Source organism: Cebus imitator, unplaced genomic scaffold, assembly GCF_001604975.1.
Source record: "Cebus imitator isolate Cc_AM_T3 unplaced genomic scaffold, Cebus_imitator-1.0 Scaffold203, whole genome shotgun sequence".
Lineage (NCBI taxonomy): Eukaryota > Metazoa > Chordata > Mammalia > Primates > Cebidae > Cebus > Cebus imitator.
Window position 1 is genome coordinate 68114 of NW_016107518.1, and position 26228 is coordinate 94341.

Sequence of the window (26228 nt, forward strand, 5' to 3'; positions counted from 1 at the left end):
GCAGTGGCGCCATCACAGCTCACTGTGGTCTCAACCTCCAGGGCTCAGGTGATTCTCCCACCTCAACCTCCTAAGTAGCTGGGACCAGCAGGGCACACCACTCAGCACCCGGCTACTTTGTTAAATTTTTGGAAGAGACGTGGCCGTCCTTGTGGCCTAGGCTGGTCCCCTGGGCTCCAGCGATCCTCCTGCTTCAGCTTCCCAAAGTGCTGGAATTACAGGTGTGAGCCACCACACCAGCCTCACGTTACTTTTGATCAGTATTTTTCACCTTTCACAATCAATTTATTTTTATTTTTTGAGATGGAGTCTCACTATTGCCCAGGCTGGAGTGCAATGGCCCAATTTTGGCTCACTGCAACCCCCGCCTCCCGGGTTCCAGCGATCTCCTGACTCATCCTCCCAAGTAGGTGGGATTACAGGCACCTCCCACCATACCCAGCTAATTTTGTATTTTTAGTAGAGACAGGGTTTTCCCACGTTGGCCAGGCTGCTCTCCTGACCTCAAGTGATCTGCCAGCCTCGGACTCCCAAAGTGTTGGGATTACAGGTGTGAGCCACCTCACCCAGCCATCCTTTCACAGTGAATTTTAATCCCATATGTTCCCATTTGACAGATAGGAAAACTGAGGCAGGGAGCAGAGGAAACTCTGGAACTCCCAGCTTGCTTCCCCTTGCACCCAGAAACAGGTTCTCCTGAGCCCCTCCCCATCCATGGAGGGTGGGGATGGGTCTTACGCACTCAGACTGTGTCCCTCCAGGGAGAATGTGCTTCGAAACCTATCCGACAAGGCCTTCGACCGGCCCATCTGCGAGGCCCTCCTGGACCAGAGGTTCTTCAATGGCATTGGCAACTATCTGCGGGCGGAGATCCTGTACCGGTCAGCAAGCAGGCATGGGCATGGGGACGGGTGGCCCAGGTGTGTCCACATTCCCCACTGCCTACCATGGCTTCCCTCGCCCCCACTCCAGGCTGAAGATCCCACCCTTTGAGAAGGCCCGCTCGGTCCTGGAGGCCCTGCAGCAGCGAAGGCCGGTGAGCCCCATCTGGGGTCAGGTGTCCTCAGCTTAGCTTAACAGCAGGGCTGAGGGGGGTGAACGGCCCAAGGTCCCGTCAAGCTCAGAGGGAAGGTCAGCTGCCTTTACATGGCCCCGTTGACAGACAGGTCCTGCCCCTGCCCCTTCCTCAGAGCCCGGAGCTGACACTGAGCCAGAGGATCAAGGCCAAGCTGCAGAACCCCGACCTGCTGGAGCTGTGCCACTCAGTGCCCAAGGAAGTGGTCCAGCTGGGTGAGGCCAAAATGGAATGACCTCTGCTGGAGCAAATTATTGTGTAACCCTGGGGCAGGTGTCCCTCTTTGGGCCTGATTCACTGGCTTGGAAGTTTGTAGCCCTAGCTGTCACTCAGTGGACTAGGCCTCACTTGTCAATAGTGTTTCCTGACTGGGCATGGCCCATGCCTGTAATCCCAGCACTTTGGGAGGCTAAGGTGGGTGGGATCATCTGTGGTCAGGAGTGACTAGCCTGGCCAACATGGTAAAACCCCGTCTCTGTTAAAATGCAAAAAATTAGCCGGGCATGGTGGCGGATGCATGAAATCACAGCTCAGGAGGCTGGGAGGCTGAGGCAGAATTGCATGTACCCAGAAGGCAGAGGTTGCAGTGAGCTGAGATCGGGCCATTGCACTCCAACCTAGGCAACAAGAGTGAAAACTCCGTCTGAGAAAAAAAAAAGTGTTTCCTCAACCCATGAGACAGACAAGGATTCTTTTATATATTCACACACACACGCACACACACACACACACACACACTCGTATTTTTGGTAGAGATAGGATCTCACCATGTTGCCTGGACTGGCCTCAAACTGGGCTCAAGTGATCCTCCCACCTCTGCCCCTAAGTGGCTCAGCCTACAGGCCCATACCACCACACCAGGCTAATTTTTAAAAAAAATTTGTAGAGACACGGTCTCCCTATGTTGCCCAGGCTGGTATTGAACTCCTGGCCTCAAGGGATCCTCCCACTTCAGCTTCCCAAAGTGTTGGGATTACAGGTGTGAGTCCCTGCGAAGGGCCAGGACAAGGATCCTTAACCCCCTCTTCAGGATGGGAAACCCATGGCTGAGTGGGAAGACACTAGCTGAGGTCACATCACCAGAGGAGGGAGAGTTTGGCCCCTGACTCAGTCCTCAGCTTGTGTAGCTGAGGTCTGGGCCAGGTCTAACCAGCCTCCCCACTCCTCCCAACCCAAGTCTGCCCTCTGATCTCTGCCTGTTCCTTTGTCCCACAGGGGGCAAAGGCTACGGGTCAGAGAGCGGGGAGGAGGACTTTGCCGCCTTTCGCGCCTGGCTGCGGTGCTATGGCATGCCGGGCATGAGCTCCCTCCAGGACCGGCATGGCCGCACCATCTGGTTCCAGGTTGGGCCCTGTTCACACTGGCAAAGAGACCCCACGAGGCTGATGGGTGGAAATGAAACCTGGGGTCACAAGAACTGGGGCGGAGATGCTCGGGGCCTGTCTAGACCCTCCAAGGACCACACTGCTCCCCGAGGGTCATGGCCCTCCCTTGCATCCCAGGGTCGCAGAGTGAAAGTAGCCTAAGGGCAGGGCAGCTTTGATGTGGACTCTGACATAGGGAAAGTCCTAGAGGCTTCCTAGGGGCAGAAGCTACACTGATCTGGAAGGGTGTGTGTGAGTCCTGCCTCTCACAGGAATACTGCCCCTGCGCCAATGCAGGCCGACTCCTGAATTATCCCCATCCCACTTTAGGGGGATCCTGGACGCTTGGCACCCAAAGGTAAGCTACTCCTAATGTAATAGGCGGAGAGAGCAGAAAGGACTTCTCACCTGCAAGGGTTACAGCACCCTTCTCCACCCTATCCCCCTGAAACCCTGGGAGTCCCCCCCCGGGGCAGGACAGGACCCTCCAACTCCAACATCAGTGTCCTGCAGGGCGCAAATCCCGCAAAAAGAAATCCAAGGCCACACGGCCGAGTCCCGAGGACAGGGTGGAGGTATGGCTGCCCGCCCCACCTCCTCCCCTGTACTCCTGCCTGGCTGCCTCCCCCCCACCTCCTCCTCCCCTGTACTCCTGTCCTGGCTGCCCCCACCCCACCTCCTCCTCCCCTGTATTCCTGCCTGGCTGCCTCCCCCCCACCTCCTCCTCCCCTGTACTCTTGCCTGGCTGCCTCCCCCCCACCTCCTCCTCCCCTGTACTCCTGCCTGGCTGCCTCCCCCCCACCTCCTCCTCCCCTGTACTCCTGCCTGGCTGCCCCCACCCCACCTCCTCCTCCCCTGTACTCCTGCCCTGGCTTCGCCCCCCAGGCAGCTGCCTTACCCTAAGAGGGTAGCGGGAGTGGCGTGTCCTAACCAACCTCTGCAAAGCCCCTTAGGGACCTGTGCCTCCTCCATCCAGGACCCTCCACCTCCAAGCAAGGCCCCTTCCAGGGCACGAAGGGCAAAGAGAGACCTTCCTGAGAGAACTGCAACCCAGCGGCCTGAGGCAACAAGCTTCCAGCAGGACCCAGAAGCTCCCAAAATCCCCAAGAAGGGGAGGAGGAAGGGACGACAGGCAGCCTCTGGTAGGCTTTCCTCAGCACTCCCAGAAACCAGCTCTACAGCAGAGGAGGGGAGGGTGGCCTAGGAGCCTGTGAACGAAGCTGGGAGAGAGGCTGTCAGGGCAGCCCCGGAGTCTGAGCTGACCATCCCCCCTTTTCTTCCCCCAGGCCAGCACAGACCCCGGAAGGCCAAGGCTGACACCCCATCCTTGGAACCGGAGGGGACCTCAGCCTCTTAGCAGGAGGGTCTCCCTGTTTGCACCCGCCCTTTCTTGTTGCCTTGCCCTGAACCTGGGGGTCTGTCTGAATTCTCGGGAGTGGGCAGTATCTGAATTCTCAGAAGGTGCAAATGCCCCGACGGCTGCACCCAGCACCGCTGTGATGTTTTTAACGCACCCCACCTTCCACATCCTTCAGGCTCATGTGAAAAAATGCTGTATTTTTAATAAACTGGTAATTGTGAACTTCTTGGCACCTCTTGGTCTGAGCTGGCCAGGTAGGAAGTCCTGCTGTCTGGGCCTGGGGACAGGAGACCCACCTCCTCACAAGGCAAACAGCCCGCATGCTAGTCCTCAAGGCTCTGGCTGTCAGAGGACAGCTTGCCTCGGCAGAGACAGCCCCTCAGAGGTGGTGTCTGGCCCCAGGAAGCCCGAGAGCCACAGCTCCTCCACTCCAGATTCTCCAGGGTCCAGGGCTGCTCCCCAATCCTGGCAGGAGCTAGGCAGAACCCACCGTCCAGCTGCTCCCCAGCCCCAGGCCCTCTGCCTGCAGGCATGGGGGAAAAGCTTCTCCACGCGTGGTCTCTTCATTGGCTTTTGGTCACTCAGGGTCCCCAATGTCTCTTGTGGGGGCTGCAACCCAGACCCTGCACACATAGGTACCTTAGGACCTTGCCCCTACCCACCAAAAACCTTCCCACCGAAAACCTTCCCACCCCCACCCCAAGCCTGAGGATGGGCCCTAAGGGGACCGGGAGCGGCTACCAGCAGGTTCCTCATCCAAGGATTTATTCTGCAAGAAGAGACTGATCCCTCTTTTAGGCTGGGGAAGCAGAAATTAGGAGTCCCCAAAGCCTTCCACAAACAAAACCCCAGCCCCAGGGACTCAGTGTGGTGGAGGCTGCAGCACGAGCAACAGGGACAGCACTTGGAAGGGAGAAAAGGTGAGCTTCAGGCGGTTGTCCCGAAGGGGCAAGTGGCCAGCAGGGTCTGGTCGCTCCAAGAGGTCGCAGCTGGAGAACAGGAGGGGCCATGAGGGCTCTGCCAGGGCAGGACCTACCCCCGCCCCCACCTCGCGGCGCCACTCACAGGATGGCCTCCTGAACCGGCAGCGACAGATGCAGCCAGCAGTCCGTGTGGCTGCCGTGGGACTCATACAACCTCAGGACCAGCGAGCGGCTCTGGGGACTGCTCTCAGCCTGCAGAGGGACGCGGCTGGTGGGCGAGGCCAAGGGGGCACCCAGGCCGGGACCCCGCCCCCGGCACGTCCCACCCCTTGCCTGCTTGACCGTCTCCAATACGACGGCGGGTGAAGACAGGGCAAAGGCACTCCAGGAGGTGGCTGGCGCTGGGCCCGGGGCCGGCAGAGCCAACAGGGGGAAGGTGAGGCTGTAGGCAGCTTGGATAACGCCAGCATCCTGGAAAGAGCCTGGGATACAGCCAGAAAGCGATGCTGGGGGAGAATGGAGGTTTCCCTCCCATGTCCCTAGGAGGGCAGGGAGCCAGGCTGCTGGGGTTTGTGCTCAGAGAAGGGCAGAGAGGTGTCTAGGGCTGCAGGAAGGCCCCACCGTCCCCAGCACTCACCCTTGTGCGGCATCAGCGCGTAGGTGAACTCGTGGCGCCCCATGTCAGCGGTAGCGTCTGGGGCTTTAGGCGCCCGCAAGCTGGGGTGAGGAGGGCGGGTGGGGGTCGGGTTGAAGCTGGTGGAATTGCGGCCGGGAAGACCCATGTCCCCTGCCAGCTCCCAGGCCTGGTGGGTACCCCACTCACAGTGAGAGGCTGAGGATGCTGCCTCGCACTGACGCCCCGTACTTGCAGTCATTGAGCAGGGCCAGCCCGAAGCCGTGTTCTGACAGATCCATCCAGCGGTGGGCCCACACCTGAGGGCAGATCCAAGACACACATGCTGGCCCCGTGCCTCTCCTTTTGCTCCCAGACTCCAGAGCTCCCGTCACTTGGCGGGGCGCAAGCCCTAGAACCATACAACTCAACTCCAGCTCCCACTCTAGGGGGCCTGGGCATGCCACCCTATCTGCCTAAGCCTCAGTTTCCTTATCTGAGAAACAGGAATAAATAATAGTACTTATCCCACCAAATGATCATGAGTATCAAATTAAATGTTAAGTTTTTTGGGGGTGTTTTTTTTTTTTTTTTTTTTGAGACAGGGTCTCAGTCTGTTGCCTGGGCTGGAGTGCAGTGGTATGATCTCTGCTCGCTGCAACCTCTGCCTCCCGGGGTCAAGTGATTCTCCTGCCTCAGCCTCCCGAGTAGCTGGGATAATAGGCATGTGCCGCCACACACAGCTAATTTTTGTGTTTTTAATAGGGACAGGGTTTCTCCATGTTGGCCAGGCTGCTCTTGAACTCCTGACCTCAGGTGATCTGCCTGCCGTAGCCTCCCTTGGCATTACAGGCGTGAGGCACCGCGCCTGGCCAATGTAAAGTGTTTAGTACAATGCACATGTTAGGAAGCAGCAAATGTTGATTATCCTCTTCCTCCCCAGCCCGTACAAAACAACCAGTCTCCCCAGCCACGGAGGAGTCCAAGGCCACCCCCACCCTACCATGTCAGACCTCAAATCGAGCCCAGTCCCAAGACGTGTTGTAGTGAGTGGGCCGCTGTAGGTGCCCGAACTGGATCTCATAGGTGGCCTGGGAACTCCGCACACGAGCCGGGAACTCCACCTTCAGGAATTTGTGGGCCTCATGCCAGTGTACCTGGGAGAGGGATGGAGGGTGGGAGTAAGGGCAGGAAGAGACACACCCAGGCCTGGGGCTGCCCCCTCCTTACCAAGCATGCTTGGGGAAAACAGCCACCCCCTGACCCCCCTGCTACCTCAGTGTGGAAACGGACATAGGGGCAGCCAACGTCCAGCACGACCTCCTGGCTAAGCCGACTGTTGGGGCTGATCTGCAGCAAGAACCAAGCGCTGCCCCGCAGGCCGCCCTCAGTACCCACTGCCAGGGTCCCTGGCTGGCCCAGCACAGGATTCCTATGGGAAGAGTGGACACACTGAGCCAGAGCAGCCTGTGTTCCCACCACCTCCACTGTCACCATGTGCTGCCCGGCCCATACCGTGTCTCCAGGTGGTAGTCCATGACGTCCCACGCATCCCAGTACAAGGGGACATCATCAAACAGCACAAACTGGTTCCCCACGGCACCCTCGGCAATGGCCTCCCTGGAAGGACATGGGATTGGTGCTTACAACCATGTGACTTCGCTCCCTCCAGCTGCACTTGGTGGGGTAGGGTGGAGTGAGCAGCCCCAGCAGACAGGGGACTACTGCCCAGCCTGCCCTGCCCCATGTGTGGGCTCCAGCCCAGACCCACTGGTGGGTTGCTGTGGGCAGTGTTGTGGCCATGGGAGAGAGGAAGCAGGCTGGGATCTATTTGCCGGGTACTGGGAAAGGGCAGTGAGGAGTTGGTACCTGCCCGAGGCCACCAGGACCAAGGATGTCAGACGGCCAGTCGGGTCCAGCCTCACTCGGATGATGCCATTGTCCAGAGTCACGGAGCCATCAGTCTTTGTGGGAGGAGGCCTTGAGGCTGAGTTTGTAGGGGCTTCCCACACCAAAAGTCCTCCCAGCCCAGCCCCGGCACCACCCCAGCCCCAGCCCCGCCTCACCACTTGCTCCAGGCAGAGGAACTCAGGACCCGGGCTGGGTTAGAAAGCATCCCCGCTCCTGCCCCCAGGGCAGGCAGGACTCACCTCCTGCACTACAAACACAGGCTGCTGGGGCGGCAGGGGCTGCAGCGAGGTGGGGGCGGGAACAGGAGCATAGCCCATGCTGGGCACGGTCACCAGGGCTAGGGGTGAGGCCTGGGCATCAGTGCAGCCTCCCTGACCTTCCAGGAAGCTTGCACAGGTGGGGTGGGGTGGTAGAGGATGTGCTGCTACTCTCCAATCTGGGGCACCCAGGGCAGAGACCCCCAGGGCTATCCCAGGCCTGATCTGTCTGGCCTCCACCCTTCCTGCCACAGTAGCACCCCTTCCCCTCAGCTCGTACCTAGGCTGTGGGCCCCACCCGGCTTGGGCAGGGCCATTACTTCGGTGCGCTTCCAGGGCAGGGTGTTGACGATGAGGAGGCCCTCGGGACCTGGCTCCCCGGCACACAGGGCTGCGGCCGCATGGCTGAGCAGTGTATTGCCATGGGAACGGATGTCTGAGGAGAGACTGACTGGTCATGGGTGGGCAACAGGTCTGGAATGGGCCCATGAGTATCCCACAGGGGAGACACTCTGGGCTCAGCCCTGGGGTTAGAGAGAGCGGGTGGGACTACTGTGAGCCTAACCTTCATAGTGGCGCATGGCATCCTCTGCCACCATCTGGATGCAGCTTCCGGTCACCACATCATGGAACTGGTTCAGAAGCAGGAGCCTGCAGGGGCCAAGGGCAGGGATGGAAAGGCTGGGAGGGACAGCCACAGAGGTGTCCGCAGTGAGCAGTTAGGTGGGTGGCAGGGGCAGACCCGGGCTGACCTCCAGAGGTGCTGCAGCTGGGCTGCTGGGTACAGGAACTGGGCACTGCGGGCCAGGGCCAGGCTGCTGAGCAGCTCCACGTCATGCAGGATCCGCTCACATTCCCGGTTCCCCTTCTTGATCTGAGCCCGGGATGGGAGTATCAGTCTGGAGCCTGCATAAGTGTCCCAGGACACCTTCCAAAGCCCTCCCGTGCTCAGCATCCCTGGGGACTCCCCAGGGCCCTCGTGAAGAAGGCCTCTGGCCGGTGACCTGCCTCAAATGCTTTCCGTCTTTTCCCTGGCGCCCAAGCCCCTCTTTCTTTAGAGACACTGCCTCCTCCCGCTTTCATGGCGAACCCAGGTCTTGGACTCGACTCCTCCAAACTTCCTGGAACATGAACCTCTTCTCCTAGGTCTGGCCTGGGCTGTGCCCCCTGCTGCCTTCTCTGACCCTCTGCAGATCAAGGCCACACCCTCCCTGCAGCCAGTCCCTGACCTGGGCGTGGGTGGTGTAGGTGCCATTGTGCAGCTCCAGGAAGAGCTCCCCGACCCACGTGCACAGCTGCCCGGAGCCGCTCTCCAGCGCCGAGAAGAGCTGCCTTGGAGAAGAGAGCTGCACCCTGAGAAGACCACAGCCTGAGTGTCCCAGCCTTGGAGACCACATGGCTACCCCTTCTTCCACACCAGAGCGGAAAAAGGATCCAGCCCCTGCAGACAGGAGCCACTCCAGAAAGCTCCCCATCCACACAATGCCAGCCCTGGACACCATAGGAGAGCTTCTCTCTCTGGTGGGCTGGAGCCCTTACCACCTTCAGCTTCCCCCCAACCTCAGGGTGGAAGTTTGGAGGAGCCCATGGTCTAGGATTGGAACAGGACAAGGTCCAGAGGAGGGGTGGGCCCCATGTCTGAGGGAAGGCAGGGTTCCTGGCAATGGCCCAGGATGGGGCTGAAGGAGAGCCAAGGCCTGGCCTGACCTGGGCAGCCCGTCCGTATTGCTCAGGCGCTTTAGGCGGTCCAGCATGGTCTGCGTAGGGCCGCCACCCCCATCCCCAAAGCCGAAGAGAAAGGCACTGTGGTTGGCCCGCCCCTTGTCCCGGTTGTTGGCCACGGTCTTCAGCACCTGGACAGGTGAGGTCAGGCCGGCGTGGGTCAGCCTGGAATAAGCCAGCCCTCTCCAGCCTGCCCCCGCCCCAGCACCCTAGGCATCCCCTCACCTCCTCCACGCTGCCCTGCATCCCATACGAGTCGCCAGGTGGGAAGTGGACCAGTACATGGGAGCCATCCAGCCCTTCCCAGAAAAAGGTATGGTGCTACCGGCAGGGAAACAGAGGCAGGGTGGAGCAGCCAGAGTCAGGGCTGAGGCAGAGGCAGAACCTCCAGACTTAGTCCTGCCCCTACCTGCTGTGTGACACGCTGTCTGTGGGGGAGGGTTGGTGGTCTCTCTGTGACCCCTCAAAAAGGGGGAGAGGCAAATGGGCCAGGTGGGACTGAGGCCCACTCTGACCCTGACCCCCCAGGGGCCTGCCTGCTCACCGGGAAGGAGTTCACCAAATTCCAGCTCAATTTCTGCGTGAGAAAGCGCCTGATGCCACAGCCACGCATAATCTGGGGGAGCTGTGCCGAGTAGCCGAAGGTGTCCGGCAGCCAGAACTGTAGGGAAGAAGGTCCTGGAGCGCAGGAAGCAGGGCTCCCAGTGGCCTCCCCTCGGCCTCAGCCCCTAAGCACTCCGAGGCGCACGCCAGCCCCATCTGCCCACAGCCTGCTGCAATAGCTCTCAGCCTACCTCGGAGCACATCTTCCCAAATTCCTGCAGAAAGAAGTTCTGGCCCTGCAAAAACTGCCTCACCATGGCCTCTCCACTGGGCAGGTTCCCGTCCTGGAGAGAAGGGAGTGGGGGGCAGATGGGGAGCAGTGGGCGCTCAGGCCAACCCAACCCTGCAGGAGAAGCCAGGGCTGCTCTGACATGGCAGCTCCAGCTCCCATCCTTCAGGCCTGACTGTCCATCTGCCTCAGGCGGTGCCTGGGACTAGGGCATGCAACCTGTCACAGCTCTGGAGGCTGTGACATCCCAGGGACTGATGAGCCAGCCCTGCCCCAGAGAGGAACTGAGTGGCCTGCAGAGTCACCAACAAAGCAGGAGGGCTGGGGCCACCCGAGGGAAGGCCGTCGTCACATGGTTCAAGGCTGAGGGGCGCCCAGTGCACTTACCATCTCCACCCAGGTGCCCCCCACGGGCACAAACTGCCCACGGGAGGCAAAGTCCTGGAGGCGGGAGTACAGGCCGGGGTAGTGGCTCTTCACCCACTCCAGCTGCTGCGCCTGTGGGCAGGTTGAGGGGAGCTGGGCCCAGAGTGACGAGGGCCCCACCCAGGGCCAAGCATCTGGGACCCAGTGAGTGGCTGAGGGTAAGGAGCAGCCCTGCCCCCAGGCCCGGGAAGCCCTCGGGGCCTGTGGAGCTCCAGGAGGGGGTGCGTGCCTCCCCTGCCCCTTGCAGCTGTCCCTCTGACCTGGGAGCAGGCAAAGATGAACTCAGGGTTTCGCTCCATGAGCTGCAGGGCGGTCACCCAGCTCCGGGCACATTTCCTCACGGTCTCCTTGAAGGGCCAAAGCCAGGCTAGACGGGGAGAGGGTGGAGGGTGGAGGGAGCGGTAAGGCTGAACAGGCCCAGGCTGGGAATCCAGAAGGTAACCTAGCCCCACTCCCATCCCAGGCCCTTCACCCTGGAGGGTCCCCTGGTGTCCTTCCTGAAAGGTCACTTCACTCCAGCGAGGTGGGAGGAGGGGCTGGGGAAAGGAGGCGGGCAGTGCTATAAGACCAATGACAGGTCAGGGGATGGAGGCTCCAGGTCCCGGAATAGCCTCAGTCCTCTTGGGGGATTAGATACCCCCAAGAGGATCCTACGAGAGGCAGCAGGGAGTACCCTGCCCCTGCACACACTTGACGGAGACCTGGGAAATAGGGCACGGCTCCCAGGTTGGAGCCAGCTATCCTGCCAGAGGTGCTGTAGGCTCTCCTGACCCCCAGGCCGCAGCTCCTTTCTTACCAGCCCAAAACCTCTCACGCCCTACCCTACATCTTGGCACAGCAGAGAAACCCTTGTTCTGTGATCCCAAAACTTCAGCTGCATCAGAATCAATACCTTCAGGAGCTTGTTAAAAACGTGGATTCCCCATCAAACTCAGACTCTGCAAGCTTGTCCAGGAAGCCTCTGGAATCCCCCCCACCCAGCTGGAGTAAGGACCTCTTCCGTGCTCTCCAGTGCCCCAGGCTCCCCACCAGCATCACACCAACTCTGCCTACTGATTCTGTGATCATCTGTCTCTGTAATCCTATCCCCAATATCTAGCACGGGCCCCATGAGGCAACAGATTTTGTTGAAAGAATAAATGAGGCCGGGCATGGGGGCTCATACCTGTAATCTCAGCCAAGGATGGGAGGCCAAGGCAGGCGGATCACCTGAGGTCAGGAGTTCGAGGCCAGCCTGGCCAACATGGTGAAACCCCATTTCTACTAAAAATACAAAAATTAGCTAGGTGTGGTAACATGCACTTAGAGTCCCAGCTACTCATGGGGGCTGAGGCAAGAAAATTGCTTGAACTCAGGAGGTGGAGGTTGCAGTGAGGGAGATCACGCCACTGCACGCCAGCCTAGGTGACAAAAGTGAGACTCCGTCACAAAAAAAAAGAAAAAAAGAAAAAGAAAAGAAAGAAAGAAAAAATGAATCCACAGCAAGCAGAGCCCATAGTCCAGCCCCCTCTGCCCCATTTTACAGATGGGGAATACTGAGGTTCAAGAGGAGCAAGAACTTGCTAAGCATCACACAAATGCTTCTAGGGCACATCCAGGTCTTCAAGGGCACTCCTGCCTCCCCAGCCAGCCCAACCAGCTGCTGTCCTACCTGTATCAATGTGGCAGTGCCCTGTGGCATGAATGGTGTGCTGGCTTTCACCTCCGCGTTGGCCAAAGAACCTGGAGGCCAGGGCCTGGGCCACCGGGAAGGTCTCGGGCTGGGCAGGGTCACACACGTTCACCATCTGGTTGGCTGTGTACAGGGCCTGGAAGCTGCGCTGGCTGTCCTTCCCGAGGCCCTGCAGGAGGGTCCTGCCCTGAATCCCCTGCTCAAGCATGGCTTCCAGACCATCAGTCCCACTTATCTCCTCAGGGCTATCAGCAGAGGTCCCCTGACCTCTAACCCTTTTTCCCTGCTGGTCCCCCTGCTCAGCACCATCTCCCTGCTCCCCTTCAAATAGGAAAATTCTCTCAACCCTCAAGCAGGTGGAAACCCTCTTCCTACTCTGGATTCCCAGAGTCCCACTTACCTGACCCAAGAAACAGGTTCTTGGAGCAGGGCTCTAGAGGGTACCAGGGAGTCTAGGGGGTGTTGATTACCTTGGCTATGCCCAGAAGCAGCTCCAGATCCACCAAGAGATTGTGGACATCCCGGTGGAACACGGCCAGCTCAGCCCGGCTCAGCTGGAACATCTTCTCAGGGTCAGGCGCTGCAATCATGCTTCCCTTCCCGGCCCCCAGGAGCCCATTGCAGGCCACTTCCACATAGAGGGTGAGGCTATAAACATGGGGAGGCAGCCTCAGGCCAAGATCGTGGCATAGGACTCCGGGGACTTGGGGAGGCGGCACCCAGAAGGAATCCAGCTGAGCCCAACCTGTCTGCCTCCAGGATCCACCACCCAGAGGATCCCCCAGTACGTTAAGAGTGCATGTGGGAGGGCTGTGCCAGAGACACCAGATGGATCCCAAGGCCTGCTGTCAGGGAGGATAAGCAGCAAAGTTTGTAATCATCTAAATGATACTGCTGTTTAGTCTTAGATATTTCCAAAGTTGTCTGTGCAAAGCACTGCCTTGGCCTTGGAAGCCTCTTTGCATATTAAAAGCATGTTTGGATCTCTCAGGCTCGAACTTTCAGACCCAAGATCTAAAACCAGCATGGCCAGCACGGGCAGGTCATTCACTGGAGAACAGGCTGGGCTGTGGTGCTGCCATACTCATCTTCAGAGAGCAAACATGACTTCCTCAGGGAGGGCTTCCTGACCTCACTTCCCCGCTAAGTGTAGAGCTAAGTCCTCAATGGAGTACCCAAGATTTCCTTCCAGAGCCCTCAGTGTTGTCACATGTGAGTAGATTTGCCTCCCTTTGTTGTCAAGGACTATTTTATTCACCTCCATACTCTCAGTATCTGGAAGCATTTGAAATGTTCAATCAATATAAAACACAATCATAATGTCTAAGAAGTGTTTTTAATGGTGTCATAAAATGTCCATGTTATGATATGGAATGTAAGAAGTCAGAATACAATAGGAAATAGAATCTGAACTAATAAAAACTATGCCAGAAAGATACACCAAGAACATGAATACTGGGCCAGGCGTGGTGGCTCAGGTAATTCCAGCACTTTGGGAAGTTGAGGCGGGCGGATTACCTGAGGTCAAGAGTTTGCGACCAGCCTGGCCAACACAGTGAAACCTCGTCTCTAATAAAAATTCAAAAAATAGCTGGGTGTGGTGGCGCACACCTGTAATCCCAGCTACTCAGGAGGCTGAGGCATGAGAATCGCTTGAACCTGGGAGGCAGAAGTTGCAGTGAGCCAATACTGCACCACTGCACTCCAGCCTTGGTGACAGAGGGAGACTTCGTTTCTAAAATGAAGAACATGAATATTGAGATGTTAATAATGGCCATCTCTATTCTAGGGAGTGGAATAATGGTAGTGGTTTGCTTCTTTGTGGTTTCCTGTATTTACCACAAGAAGGCAAACATTATTATTTTTGAGACAAGGTCTCACTCCGTCACCCAGGCTGTGGTTCACTGTAGCCCCGACCTCCTGGGCTCAGGTGATCCTCCCACCTCAGCCTCGCTGGCAGTGTGGGTCACTGCACCCAGCCCATTACTTTTATGGTTAGGCAAAAATCATGCTTTCTAAAAGCAAGTGATGAGATGTAAGGATGCTTGTGCTGGAGCAGAGGGGTGCTTCTGAGATCACTCTGGGCCTCAGCTACTCCTTGCTCACTGGTACTCCCTTCCTGACAGCACTGGTCAGCCAGGGCATAGGGACTCACCTTCGGGGGTCTCCTTCCCCTAGCCTGTCAGTCAGGACATAGCTGGTCTTCTCACCCTCTTTGGTTAAACCCTAGTAGGGAGGGGAGTGAAAGAGACAAGGCTTGAAGCCTTTGGACAGCTCAGGTAAAGTATCCTGGTCCCCACTGGTCCCAGCTCTGGTTCCTCCCTGCCAAGCAGGGTCAAGATTGGCAGATCAGGGATCCCTGGCAGAGGCCCCAACTCCCACGGCAGCTGGCACCATGACCACCAAATAGCCCGTTTCCTTTTTTTTTTTATTATTATTATTTTTTTATAGCCCCTGTTTCCTAGTGGAAAAGCCCATGGTCTTAGGGGAAGGGTACTGAGAAAGGGTTAGGTGGCCTGAGTGTGGTTTCTGGTGGCCTCTGCACCCCTAAATAAATACCTGAAAAGAAACTCTATGAAGTCAGGGGCAGGTTTGCCGCATTCCCTTCTACACCCTCGTGCTTAAGGGTCTGGCCCAGAATGGACACCAGGGGATATTTGCTGAGCCAGTAAAGGGAGGGACAGAAGGAAGAACAGTCTTGACCCTAGATTGAGAGTCAATCCAATTTGAAATGGAAGCTGTGTGAACCTGAGTGACTGAACTAACCTCTACATATCTCAGTATCTTAATCTGTAAATGAGTATAAAGACCTACCACATAGGAGTATAAGGACTAAACCTGTTAAGGTTGGAGAATGAACAAGACACTTAACACTGGTTATAGCTGGGGAATGGGATAGGTGATAGGGAACGATCCATTATTTTATCTAGAACTGTTTGAAATGTTTGCCTATAAGTTTGTATTACATATAATAAAAACTAAGGACCAATTACACAGATGCCAAAATGGCAATTTCCCTAGTCCTGAAACTGTGATGCCACCCTGTGATGCCACTCAGCTGTGGCTTCTCCAGAATCTACAGGAGAAGGGCTGTGGTCATTTCAGGGCTGAAATATGGCCATACCTGGCCCTATGGTAGGGCTCCTCACCTGGACAGGCTCCCCATCACGCCACACCAGACCTTCTCCATCACTTTCCCAGCAAAGGTGAACTTCCTGGCCCACCCATGCCTCTGGGATGGTCAGCTCCACCCGGAACCAGCAGGTCCACCATCTGCAAGAGAGCTGTTGTGATCGGCCTAGAGGTAGAAGCCCTCTCCTGACATCCAACACCTTTAACCAACACTTTGGATAAAGTGTTGGGCAGGGGCCTGAGACTCTCCAAGCACCTGCAGTGTCACAAGGTACTCAGCTTTGAGCCACAAGAAAGGAGCAACAAGGTGAGCGGCAAGATAAGGGAAAGAGGCAGAGGTTATCAGAGTTCCGTTAGGGTGCCCAGAAGCGGCTAGAAGGGGATGAAAACCCTCCCCTGAAGACTGAGGAACCAGGGAGCTGTTCCCAACAGAGGGTGCTGCTCAGTCCCGCGTAGTTGCCTAGGGCAGAGGGCGGACAACGAAGGCGTGGCCAAGTGCTGGGTTGGGACGTCCCTTGGGCCCTCTGGCCCCGCCCACCCACCGGATGTTACCTACGTGGGTCCGAAGCTGTGGCCGACCTGCGCCGAGCGGAAGTCCTGCTGGACTGCCTCCTGGTAGGGAAGTCTCTCCGGTGTCAGGAAGCTTGAAAGCGCGGCCACGGGGCAGCTGGCCCCAAAAAGCCTGCGTGGGACCGACAGGTGGGCGCGTGCTGGAGGCCGCTCTGTTTCCGACCGGGGGCCAGCTAGCCGGTGGGGCCTCGCTTTCCCTGGATCCTCCACCAAGAGGGCTGCCTGGCCGCGCCACGGCACATTCCACTCCCTACCCCCTCCTCCCTGGCTCGTCTTGTCTGCGGCAGGCACTTCGTCCCCCGGCCCGGGTGGCTGCAGTTTGGGTTTCCCCCCGGAAGTAAAGGCTGAGGCGCACGGATGCCGTCGGCCGGCTGCCGGGACCTGGGACCACACCTGCCGCGGAGGTTACAGTCGGTAAAGTAGAGCGGCGACACGAACTTCTCTACCCGCTCCAGAGTGGTGCGCCAGTGCTTCAGAGCCGGTGCCGCTGCCATCACGATCGCTGAGTTCTCGCTCCTCTTTCCGGAAGGCCCCTGGCGCTGTTTCGCTCCACGGCAGGAAACCAAAGGTTCCGGCGTCCAGAGGGCGCCTTCCAGTCCCGGGCAGCTTTTCGTGGAACACCAGTGGCTCTCGGAAGCCCAGGTGCCGTCTGAACCTTGAGCCGAGTTGGAAGCTATAAACTGCACTTTCGAGGCTTTCCTATGCTGTCCGAGCTAGTGGGCCGCAAGGGCAAATCTCAAAATAAAATGGGAAATCCATTATTAGAACTCTCAAAGGTGTCGGGACAGACACTTAGGCCCTTCGGCAGGAAGGGCAGGAGCCTCAGCTGCTGCAGACCCAGCCTCAGAAGCAGCAACCGGGAGACCTCTGCTTCTAGCTGTCGGTTAACACGGAAACTGGTTTGCTTCACGTGGAGAGCCAGACTGCCTAGAATGGGTGTTTTTATACCGGACGGAGGTCAGGGTGTTAACAGGAAGGTAGAGCTTTACGCCCAAGTGACCACGACTTCTAGGATCACATGCTTTACTGAATGTATATCAGTATACATTGCACATCACCAGAAACTCGGAAACGAGTTTGAGATGTCAAAACAGTCATGGGATTACTGATCACGACAGAAAAATGTATTTCACCATACAGGACTGTAGAGTCCAGGGAAGCCATAATAGCAGAAACAGGCCTCCAGTTTCATTCTCATTCCTAGTACTCTACTGCAGCTTTATTTTTTTTTTTTCTACCGGGGTTGCCAAGAGAGTCTTTGTCTATAAAATCATTAGGAAGAAAAAAAAAATACACAAGATTAGCCCTGATATTTTAATGGAAATACTGACCAAGTTTACAACATTTCAAATGCAAATCACACGGAAAGGTGACTTAAGTACAGAATATCAAATGTAATTTAAAATAAAGATAACCTGCTGCTGCATATAATACAGATTGGGTTTAGAGCTTGGAGCTCAGATGTCTGACAGCAGGAGGAATAAAAATTAAAAATGCTGCTTCTGAAAACTCAGGCTGTACTAATTAAAACTTCCTCTTCTGTTGGCTGCACTGGCGGGTTGGGGCTTTCTTTTGAACTGGCCTTGAATTCCAATCCTGACCTGCAGACAGGTGTCACTGCCCCAGCTTTGCCCTAAACTCTCCTCCCACAAAGCTCTTTTTGGCACCTTACACTTTGGCCCACAGTCTCCTCTCCCCGAAACAAAACAAAAGCCTAAAATCAGGCTAGGTCTGGTGGCTCACGCCTGTAATCCCAGCCCTTTGGGAGGCTGAGGTGGCAGGATGGCTTGAGGCCAGGAGTTTGAGACCAGCCTGGGCAGCATAGCAAGACCTTGTCTCTACAAAAAGTTAAAAAATTGGCCGGGCATGGTGGCATGCAGCTACTCAAGAGGCTGAGGTGGGAGGATTTGCTTGAGCCTGGGAGGTCAAGCCCGCAGTGAGCTATGATTGTGCCACTGCATTCCAGTATGAGTGATAAAGTAAGACTTTGTCTTTAAACAATAATAAAAGCCTAAAATCAGAGGTCTACCATGTGTTTTGAAAATCCAGGAGCCAAAAAATAGTGTTTTTCTTTTTGGTGGCAGGTTGGAGATTTTTAACTAAAAAGTAAACATAAAACACCCAAAACATTGCTGGTTACAACTAAGACTTGCATAATGGTTGCTGAAGAAAAATCGACCAGAGTACTGGGAGGGGCTTAGTTGGTCTTTGTTCACAAAGTCCAGTTTAACCACATAGAAAAATCCTAATCATTCATGTTTAAATGTCTGCTAGTTTAAATTTATGTCATTAAAAAAATAGGTATCCCATTTCAAATTCTCTCCCTCCCAACCCCATTTATAAGGTATACCACATGCTTTACACACTTTTTCAAATACTGGGTTGGTATTTAAGTTGCTCGCCCCCATCCATCACCAATGTAAGAAAAAATATATAGAAATACAAACTACACAGCTTGACAACTTACCCAATATAAAATATTTTCAGATAGTTGAACAAAGGAAAAAAAAATACACTAAAAGACTGAAATATTCTAAGATTTTGGAATATTTTGATTTGGGACAAGTGCAAGTAACAAGTATTTAAAGCAAATCCTGTTTGTACCCTGGATAAGGAACTGAAGCCAAAATCCCTGCTTCACAATATTTTCTAGTGAGGACAAGGGACATGGGTTGAGAGTTTATTCCTTAAGTAAGAACCAAGCTTTATTTATTTACAAAAAAAAAAAAAAAAAAAAAAAAAAAGTCCGGGGCAAAGGGGAAGACAAGTTTTACACAAAAGTACTACAATGGTAACTCCCTTTGGTAAAAAGTGTAATAAATGTCTTGTACATCTGTTCATAGGTACTAAATCTGAAGCCACATAGTACTATAGTACACAAGAAGCTAGAGCAGTTATGCTAGCACATCAAAGCATATTTCTTTTAATAAAAAATTGACAGTATGTACATTATGTACAAAAAAACAAGTTAAAATTGTGTGTGTGTGTGTGCGCGTGTGTGTGTCTCAGAGAGTAAAGCTGGTGGATGGCACTAGGGCAGACTAGTAAAGAGGCAGATACAAAACAGTTCCACGGGAGCTAAAAAGGACGACTGATTTGAACTTGTTGAGGCTGAGAACCAGAGGAGAGAAAAGGGTAGGCAGCAAGGGATTCATCAGGAATAAAATCCACAAGATGATCTATCCCAAAGCCAAACTGCAGGTCCCAGATAAAACCTAATGGGTGACCTTAGATGTGCTCAGGTGACCAGAAAAAAAAAAAAAAAAATCAAATCCAGTTTTTTTTCCTTTTGTGGGGAGGGGAGAGGAGCAGTGACCATCATAGTTCCAATCCATCTGAGTATTAAATCGTTCCCCAGTCTGTTTTGTAAATGCATCTCCAAACAGTCAAAGTGTGAATAGCATCCGGTTCCCTCATTGAAAGTTAGGCCACAGGTGACTCCAGTCTTAGCTCTGCTGGTGTATGCAAGCAAACAGCATGTTTTTGCTTGCATGGACTTCCTTCCCCTCCAAGGCAGGCTATACCAAAAACCCTTTGGGAAAAGTTCCAGCTTCAGCTTTGTAAGGTATTCATGTTCCTAAAGTAGCCCACTTGGCGCCAGGCTGCACCAGCCACACACAGGTCACGTGGCCATGTCCCAGAGAGGCCCAGTGAGGCTTGAAAGGCATCTTCCTTGTTTCTTCAGTGTGTGAGTGCATAGGCAGGCCCACACACACACACACACACACCCCAAGTTATCTGCTCTGGCTCTGCAGTTAAGGGGCTTTGAATACTGTGCCGTATTTGACACGATACTTGTTAATGCTCACAAAATGCAGGGTCTCTGTATCACAGGTGGTGGTACAGGGCACCAGGCCCTCCAGCCCCTCACCCATGAGCCACTTGCTGGTTTCCGCTGCCATTTCACGGGGCACATGCTCCTTGGTCCATTTATCTACCCAGGCCTGGAATCTCTGATGTAGACGCTTGCTTACACGCTCATGGGACTGCAAAACCGGAAAAAAAAAAAAAATTTTTTTTAATTAAATGAAGCAGAACCAAAAAAGAACCCTTCAAATACAAAGCCCAATTTTCTTCTAAAGGGACAGAGGAAAGGTGTGGGCTTCAGTCTTAGATACTATTGTTTTTTCCTTTGGGAAAAAAAAAAAAAAAGATTCTTGGCTGGGCATGGTGGCTCACGCCTATAATCCCAGCTCTTTGGGAGGCAGAGATGGGCAGATCACCTGAAGTCAGGAGTTTGAGACCAGCCTGGCCAACATGGTGAAACCTTGTCTCTACCAAAAACACAAAAATTAGCTGGGTGTAGGGGCAGGCACCTGTAATCCCAGTTACTCGGGAGCCTGAGGCAGGAGAATCGATTGAACCCAGGAGGGTGGAGGTAGCAGTGAGTCAAGATCGTACCGCTACACTCTAGCCTGGGTGACAAAAGTAAAACTCTGTCTCCAAGGAAAAAAACAATTCTCTGTTTAAAGAAAAGTTAAAGAGGTAAGAACATAAAACATGTATGGACATGAAAATCCATAAAGCCTCCAAAGAAATGTGAACACAGTTTTTGGGCTGAAAAAGCTCACTGTTCTCAATTTTAGCATGCATTAGTATAACCTAGGGAATGCATTAAAAATACACATTTCTAACCAGGCACAGTGATTCACGCCTGTAATCCTAGTACTCTGGGAGGCCAAGGCAGGCAGTTCACTTTAGTTCGAGACCAGCCTGAGCAATATGGCAAAACCCCATCTCCACAAAAATACAAAATTTAACTGGGCATGGTGGCACACACCTGTAGTCCCAGCTACTAGGGAGGATGAAGTAGGAGGATCGCTTGAGCCGGGAAGTGGAGGGTGCAGTCAGCCAAGATCGCACCACTGCACTCCAGCCTGGATGACAGAGCCAAACCCTGTCTCAAAAAAGACAAAAAACAAAAAACCCCCACATTTCCTTGGTTTTACCAATCTGCATTTTAAACCAGCAACCAGCTGATTCTAATGTATCCTGAGTGGGACCCAATGAACCGTGATCACTTCTATCAACATGGAGATCCACTTCTAAGCCAGACAGTGCAAAGCAAAGGGCTTAAAACCCACTCTCCCTTCACTATGTTACCCTGCTTTGGCAAGCAGAGTCCACGGCAGATCTTCTGTTGGGGGGCTTCTGTTCCCACCAATGCACCCAGTAAAAATTTATTGGTGCCCACATGCAAGGATATTAGAAGAGATACAAAGACAAAACTGGTGCTGCCCAGTGTCCCAAATCATTTCAATCAGAGATAGGTAGACACACAACACACAGTAAAGAAAATTAGCCAGGTGTGGTGGTGCACGTGTGCCACGTACTTGGGAGGCTGTGGCAGGAGAATCACTTGAACTAGGGAGGCAGAGGATGCAGTGAGCTGAGATCACATCACTACACTCCAGCCTGGGCGACAAGAGTGAAACTCTGTCTCAAAAATAACTAAATAAAATCTACAATGTAATTCTTGCAATTCCACTGCCACCCTAGTAGTCTGGGTGGTCCCCACATCTCATTTGGACCAGGGTACCCTTTTGAGTGGTCTCTGCTCTTCCAACTTGATGCATATCCACCTCCACTCTCCTCACAGCAGTCCAAGCTATCTTTGTCAAACGTCCCAATGCACCTCAATCAAAATCCAAACCATGGCCTATTAGACAAAGCAATGTGGCCTCTGCCTACCCTTCTAACTTCATGCAACCTTGAGCCACAATGGTGTTTGTAATTTCTCAGACATCCCAAGTCCTTTCCTCCCTCTCAGTCTTGTACTTGCTGTTTTCTTTGTTTAGAAAACACCCGTCCTCAACTCTTCACCAGGCTAATTCCTTCTCATTTATTCAGGCCTCAAGCATCACCTCCTTTGAGAAGACTCCTCCAGTGAAAGCAAGGCCTGTATGCCAGTTACCCCTTGATTACTTCACCTGATTTGTTTCTCTGGTAGTGCATATCATCACATTAACTTATCTGCTCTACTTCATGGCTGTAGTCTCAGGGCCTGGCATAACACCCTGTACATCGCTGTACCAGGAAGGTTTCACAATTGAGACAGAATGTAAAAACAGGTAGGACTCATACAATCAAAAGATAAGATACTACTTGAGATGTAAATACCAGGAGTAACTTGACTAAAAAGGTGCCACCAGGTATTTACCTGCTCTTATGGGCTGAACTGTATTCTCCCTAAAATTTCTATGTTGGCTGGGGACAGTGACTCATGCCTGTAATCCTAGCACTTTGGGAGGCTGAGTCAGGTGAGACTGTCTCAAAATAATAACAACAATCATATATTCAAGTCCTAGCCCCCAGTATTTCTGAATGTGACCTTATCTGGAGGCAGACACACACACACAGATCTAGAAACACCGTATGAAGATGAAGGCAGGGATCTACAAGTCCAGAAATGCCAAAGATTGCCAGCAAAGAACCAGAAGCTAAGAGAGGTCTGGAACAGATTCTCCCTCACAGTCCTCAAAAGGAACCAACACTGCTGGCACCTGACTTTGGACTTCTAGTTTCCAGAACTTTTGTCATTTAAGCCATACAGTCTGTGGTACTTTGTCACAGCATCCTTAGAAAACCAATATACCTACTTCCTCAGTTAATCTCAGCTTTAAGAACAGGTTTCCATAAACAAAGAGAAACAATCAGAAGACTCTGGGCTTCCCCTGGTCCTGGCTGGGGTGGGAGATGTGCACAGCAATTTCAGTTACTATTTCTCACCTGATGAGCCCGGAGCAGGGCGGTCCTCCGATACATATAGTCCTCTGACTTGATCACGTATACCATCTTGTAGGAATTCAGCTTGAATCTACACTCCAGCTTATCCAGACTATCCACATTCTCCATGGTCTTCTTACTGTTTCCTTCCTTCCCTTCCTTTTCCTGCTGCTCTCGACCACGCTGACACTTCCGGATCCGCCGCAGATTCCTATGGCAGAAAAGCCCTGGAGGATGAGAGCCCATCCAGAAGCAGATTCCCATGACTTCCCCCAAGTGAGTTTTATTGTATGTTTGCATAGTACTCATCCCAATTTGTTAAAAACATACAAAAATGTTCAATTGTTTCACTGAAAAAAAAAAAATTCAACTGCAAAGGTACGCAGAATAAAAAGTAGAAATCTTTGCTCATCCCCTACTTTAGCAGATGCAGCCAGTTAAGAGTTTTAATTAGAAACTTCTAGGCCTCTGTCTGTAAATTTACACATGTAATTACCAGCTATAATTCTGCTTTGGGATTTGTTTTTAAGACAAAATGGGATCATACTATGTATTTGTCCTCAACTTTTCACTTACTGTCAAGAATAGTTTTTCATTTTATGACATAGATTAGTCTCATCCTCTTTAACTGCTGCAGAAGAATGTACCCGAATTTACCATTCCTTAACAGCTTCTTTCAATTGAGATTCCTCATCTGAACCACATAACAAAAAATAATTTGAATGCCTATTTTTAAAAATTTCCCCAGATGATATAAACTAGTGCCACGCTACATACCCAACAAATAAGATAATTCACATGATTAGATGCCCTGGGGGGTGAGAGGCTTGCTAAATCTCTTCAACATCCAGTGAAGAAAGGTTATCAGCTTGACAATTATATAATTTCTCATAACTTGCTATTAAAAACACTGCTTCAGGTTGGCCACTGTGGCTCATGCCTATAATCCCAGCACTTTGGGAGGCAGGCAGATTGCTTGCGCTCTGGAGTTTGAGACTAGCTTGGGCAACATGGCAAAACCCCTTCTCTACAAAAAAAAATTTTTAAAAATTAGGCAGGTATGGTGACGAATGCCTATAGTCTCAGCTACTTGAGAGGCTGAGGTAGGAGGATCGCTTGAGCCCTGAAGGCAGAGGCTGCAGTGGGCCAGGATCCCGTCCTGTACTCCAGCCTGGGAGACAGAGCCAGACTCTGTCTCAAAAAAATCCCAAAATATTGCTTCAGTGAGTATCTTCGTATATATATGTATTTCTGTAGACAGCAATTCTTTGTCCAAGGACCCCAGGGACCAAAAGGGTCCCAAGACCCTTTCAGGAGATCTGTGAGATTAAAACTATTTTCATAATAATACTAAAACATTATTTTCCTTTCTTGCTGGGTTGACATCTGCACTGGCAGCATAAAAGTAATGGTGAATAAAAATGCTGGTGCTGCCTGTATTGTTTAGGAACAAATTGTTACCAAATTCCAATATCAATTTATACATCACTGAGCTTTTCATACAGTTGTCAAACTCCATTTGTTTATTTTGTACCATGAATAAAACCTCCACGATTTTGTAACTTAATGCAATTACGATTCAAGTCTTTGCATTTTACACTGACCACAGAATGACGTTAAGTAAAAAAGCCAGTTTCACTTAAGAATGTTTCTGATGGGCTGGCCACGGTGGCTCACCCTTGTAATCCCAGCACTTTGGGAGGCCAAAGAGGGCAATCACTTGAGGTCAGGAGTTCGAGACCAGCCTGGCCAACATGGGGAGACCCCGTCTGTACTAAAAATACAAAAATTAGCTGGGTGTGGTGGCATGCACCTGTAATCCCAGCTACTTGGAAGGCTGAGGCAGGAGAATGACTTGAACTCAGGAGGTGGAAGTTGCAGTGAGCTGAGATGCACCACTGCACTCCAGCCTGGGCGACAGAGTGAGACTCTGCCTGAAAAAAAAAAAAGAGAGAAGGAATGCTTCTAATGAAGCAGTAACATTTGTTATTAAATCCCACCCCTCGGTTTACATCTTTTTAACATGCCAGTGTGATAAAATGGGAACTACACATAAAGCACCTTTGTGTGCTAAAGTACAATGGTATTCTTAGAGAAAAGCACTGGAGCAATTGCTTGAGTTAAGGTGGATCACCATTTTTACCTGAAAGAACAACTGATTAAATGCAGGCAACTCAGCCAAGTATTTGGGGGGTGTTTTCTCAAATATGAACAAGGGAGCCAATAACTTCAAGGAAAATAATGTTTTCAATGATAAGACTGGAATTTTCAAGCAACACTATGAATTTCGGTGAACTGGTATCAGCCACCACCCTGAGCTTGACATCTTCCCAGTACTTAAGATGTCTGATGACTTGGAGATAGCGATATTAATCAATGTGTTTTTTTTTGGAGACACTGTAAAATGTATCAACATTTAGTAGGTCTGTACAACTTAGTGAGCTAATATTTTCCAAATAGCCAACTGCATAAAGTTACAAAATCATAGAGGAAAAAAAGGATTCTTTCATGGTACAAAATCAATCAATGGATTTTGGCAACTGTATGAAAAGCCCACTTATGTATAAATTGATATTGCAACTAACCGTTAAGAAGCTATCACTAGTAGTTTTGTTGTCACATGAAAGAATATCCAGTTATCTGAAAGGATCTGAAAATACTTCTCCTTTTTCCAGCTACACATTTGTGTGAGGCCAGATTTTCTTCACATATTTCAACCAAACAACATGATGTAACAGACTGAATGTAGAAGCAGACACGAGAATCCAGCTGTTCTTCTAGTAAGCCAGACACTAGTTTATAAAATATAAACAATGCCATTCTATTCTTTAAAAATATTATTTAAGAAAATACAATGGGCTTAATATTGTTATTTTATTTATTTATTTTGTTTTTCAGACAGTTTCCCTCTGTCGCCCAGGCTAGAGTGCTGTGGCGCAATCTCGGCTCACTGCAACCTCTGCCTCCCAGTTCAAGCGATTCTCCTGCCTCATTCTGCTGAGTAGCTGGGACTATAGGCGTGCACCACCAGGCCTGGCTAATTTTTTGCGTTTTTAGTAGAGATGGGGTTTCACTGTGTTAGCCAGGATGGTCTCGACCTCCTGACCTCGTGAGCTGCTGCTTTGGCCACCCAAAGTGCTGTGACTACAGCCATGAGCCCCTGGCTCATGGCCAAATGTTGTTATTTTTAAAATGAATTACAGATTTGAAACATATCATTGTTTCAGTGTTTGTTTCTATCTTGGTAAATATTATATTATATTTGGTAAATATTATATATGATCCATATAAACAAAAGCTCTTTGGAGTACTCATGCTCTAAGAGTGTAAAGGGTCTCAAGGCCAATAAAATGAGCCCCTTAGCTGTCACACAAAACATGAGAAACTGAAATTCTAGAGAGAAGGTTTCGTACATTTCAACTACCCTGCCATCAGAACGATTTTATCAATTTCTTTTTTCTCACATGACATAAATGTGCCTCCTTCCTCATATCCTGGTGAGAGATATAGGATGACAGGTTTATTGTAGTATGTCATTAGCATGGAGCCTGTTTTGTTGAGAGGAACCTGACAAAGCAACTGCTCAAATGATTCAATGAATGGAGAACCTGGCAGGGCCTTTTTTGTTGGTACCCTTTTCCCATG

General features: G+C 52.2%; 3 protein-coding genes across 16 annotated transcripts in view; 1 reads left to right on the top strand and 2 right to left on the bottom strand.

Annotated features, from left to right (window-relative positions):
* NEIL1 (nei like DNA glycosylase 1) overlaps positions 1-4025 on the top strand; it is an 8157-nt gene extending 4132 nt beyond the window's left edge. For 2 of the 8 annotated variants that reach the window (XM_017547970.2, XM_017547969.2), the window contains exons 3-10: positions 762-881; positions 973-1036; positions 1191-1290; positions 2291-2418; positions 2770-2797; positions 2953-3014; positions 3416-3581; positions 3726-4025. In XM_017547970.2, the coding sequence (XP_017403459.1) occupies positions 762-881; positions 973-1036; positions 1191-1290; positions 2291-2418; positions 2770-2797; positions 2953-3014; positions 3416-3581; positions 3726-3796 (739 nt within the window). In that variant the 3' untranslated portion in view covers positions 3797-4025. Of the gene's footprint in view, positions 1-746; positions 882-972; positions 1037-1190; positions 1291-2290; positions 2798-2952; positions 3015-3415; positions 3582-3725 lie in introns of those variants that run through there. The other 6 variants (XM_017547971.2, XM_017547967.2, XR_001830758.2 and 3 more) reach the window with 6 other exon arrangements.
* Positions 4026-4550: 525 nt separating this feature from the next.
* Positions 4551-16884, bottom strand: MAN2C1 (mannosidase alpha class 2C member 1). 4 transcript variants are annotated; one of them, XM_017547952.2, is made up of 26 exons: positions 16251-16884; positions 15844-15969; positions 15305-15428; positions 14311-14381; positions 12626-12803; positions 12135-12324; positions 10744-10850; positions 10445-10555; positions 10020-10112; positions 9770-9886; positions 9451-9546; positions 9211-9356; positions 8733-8856; positions 8256-8377; positions 8069-8154; positions 7784-7939; positions 7486-7583; positions 7205-7299; positions 6851-6955; positions 6611-6767; positions 6349-6492; positions 5546-5655; positions 5360-5439; positions 5056-5204; positions 4865-4974; positions 4551-4788 (listed from the first exon to the last, which is right to left on the bottom strand). In XM_017547952.2, exons 1-26 carry the CDS (start codon positions 16349-16351, stop codon positions 4662-4664), a joined length of 3123 nt encoding a protein of 1040 aa, XP_017403441.1. In that variant the 5' UTR covers positions 16352-16884; the 3' UTR covers positions 4551-4661. The 4 variants fall into 4 exon arrangements, with proteins under 4 accessions (XP_017403441.1, XP_017403440.1, XP_037601449.1 ...); XM_017547951.2 differs by having other exon boundaries at positions 7205-7322; positions 7486-7596; XM_037745521.1 differs by lacking the exon at positions 10445-10555 and having other exon boundaries at positions 7205-7322; positions 7486-7596.
* A 1660-nt stretch (positions 16885-18544) lies between these two features.
* The window catches only part of SIN3A (SIN3 transcription regulator family member A), an 87910-nt gene continuing 80226 nt past the window's right edge, over positions 18545-26228 (bottom strand). For all 4 annotated transcript variants that reach the window (XM_017547946.2, XM_017547944.2, XM_017547947.2 and 1 more), the window contains exons 20-21: positions 22587-22794; positions 18545-19843 (exon numbers count right to left, since the gene is read on the bottom strand). In XM_017547946.2, coding sequence (XP_017403435.1) covers positions 19613-19843; positions 22587-22794 — 439 coding nt within the window. In that variant the 3' untranslated portion in view covers positions 18545-19612. The remainder of the gene's footprint in view (positions 19844-22586; positions 22795-26228) is intronic.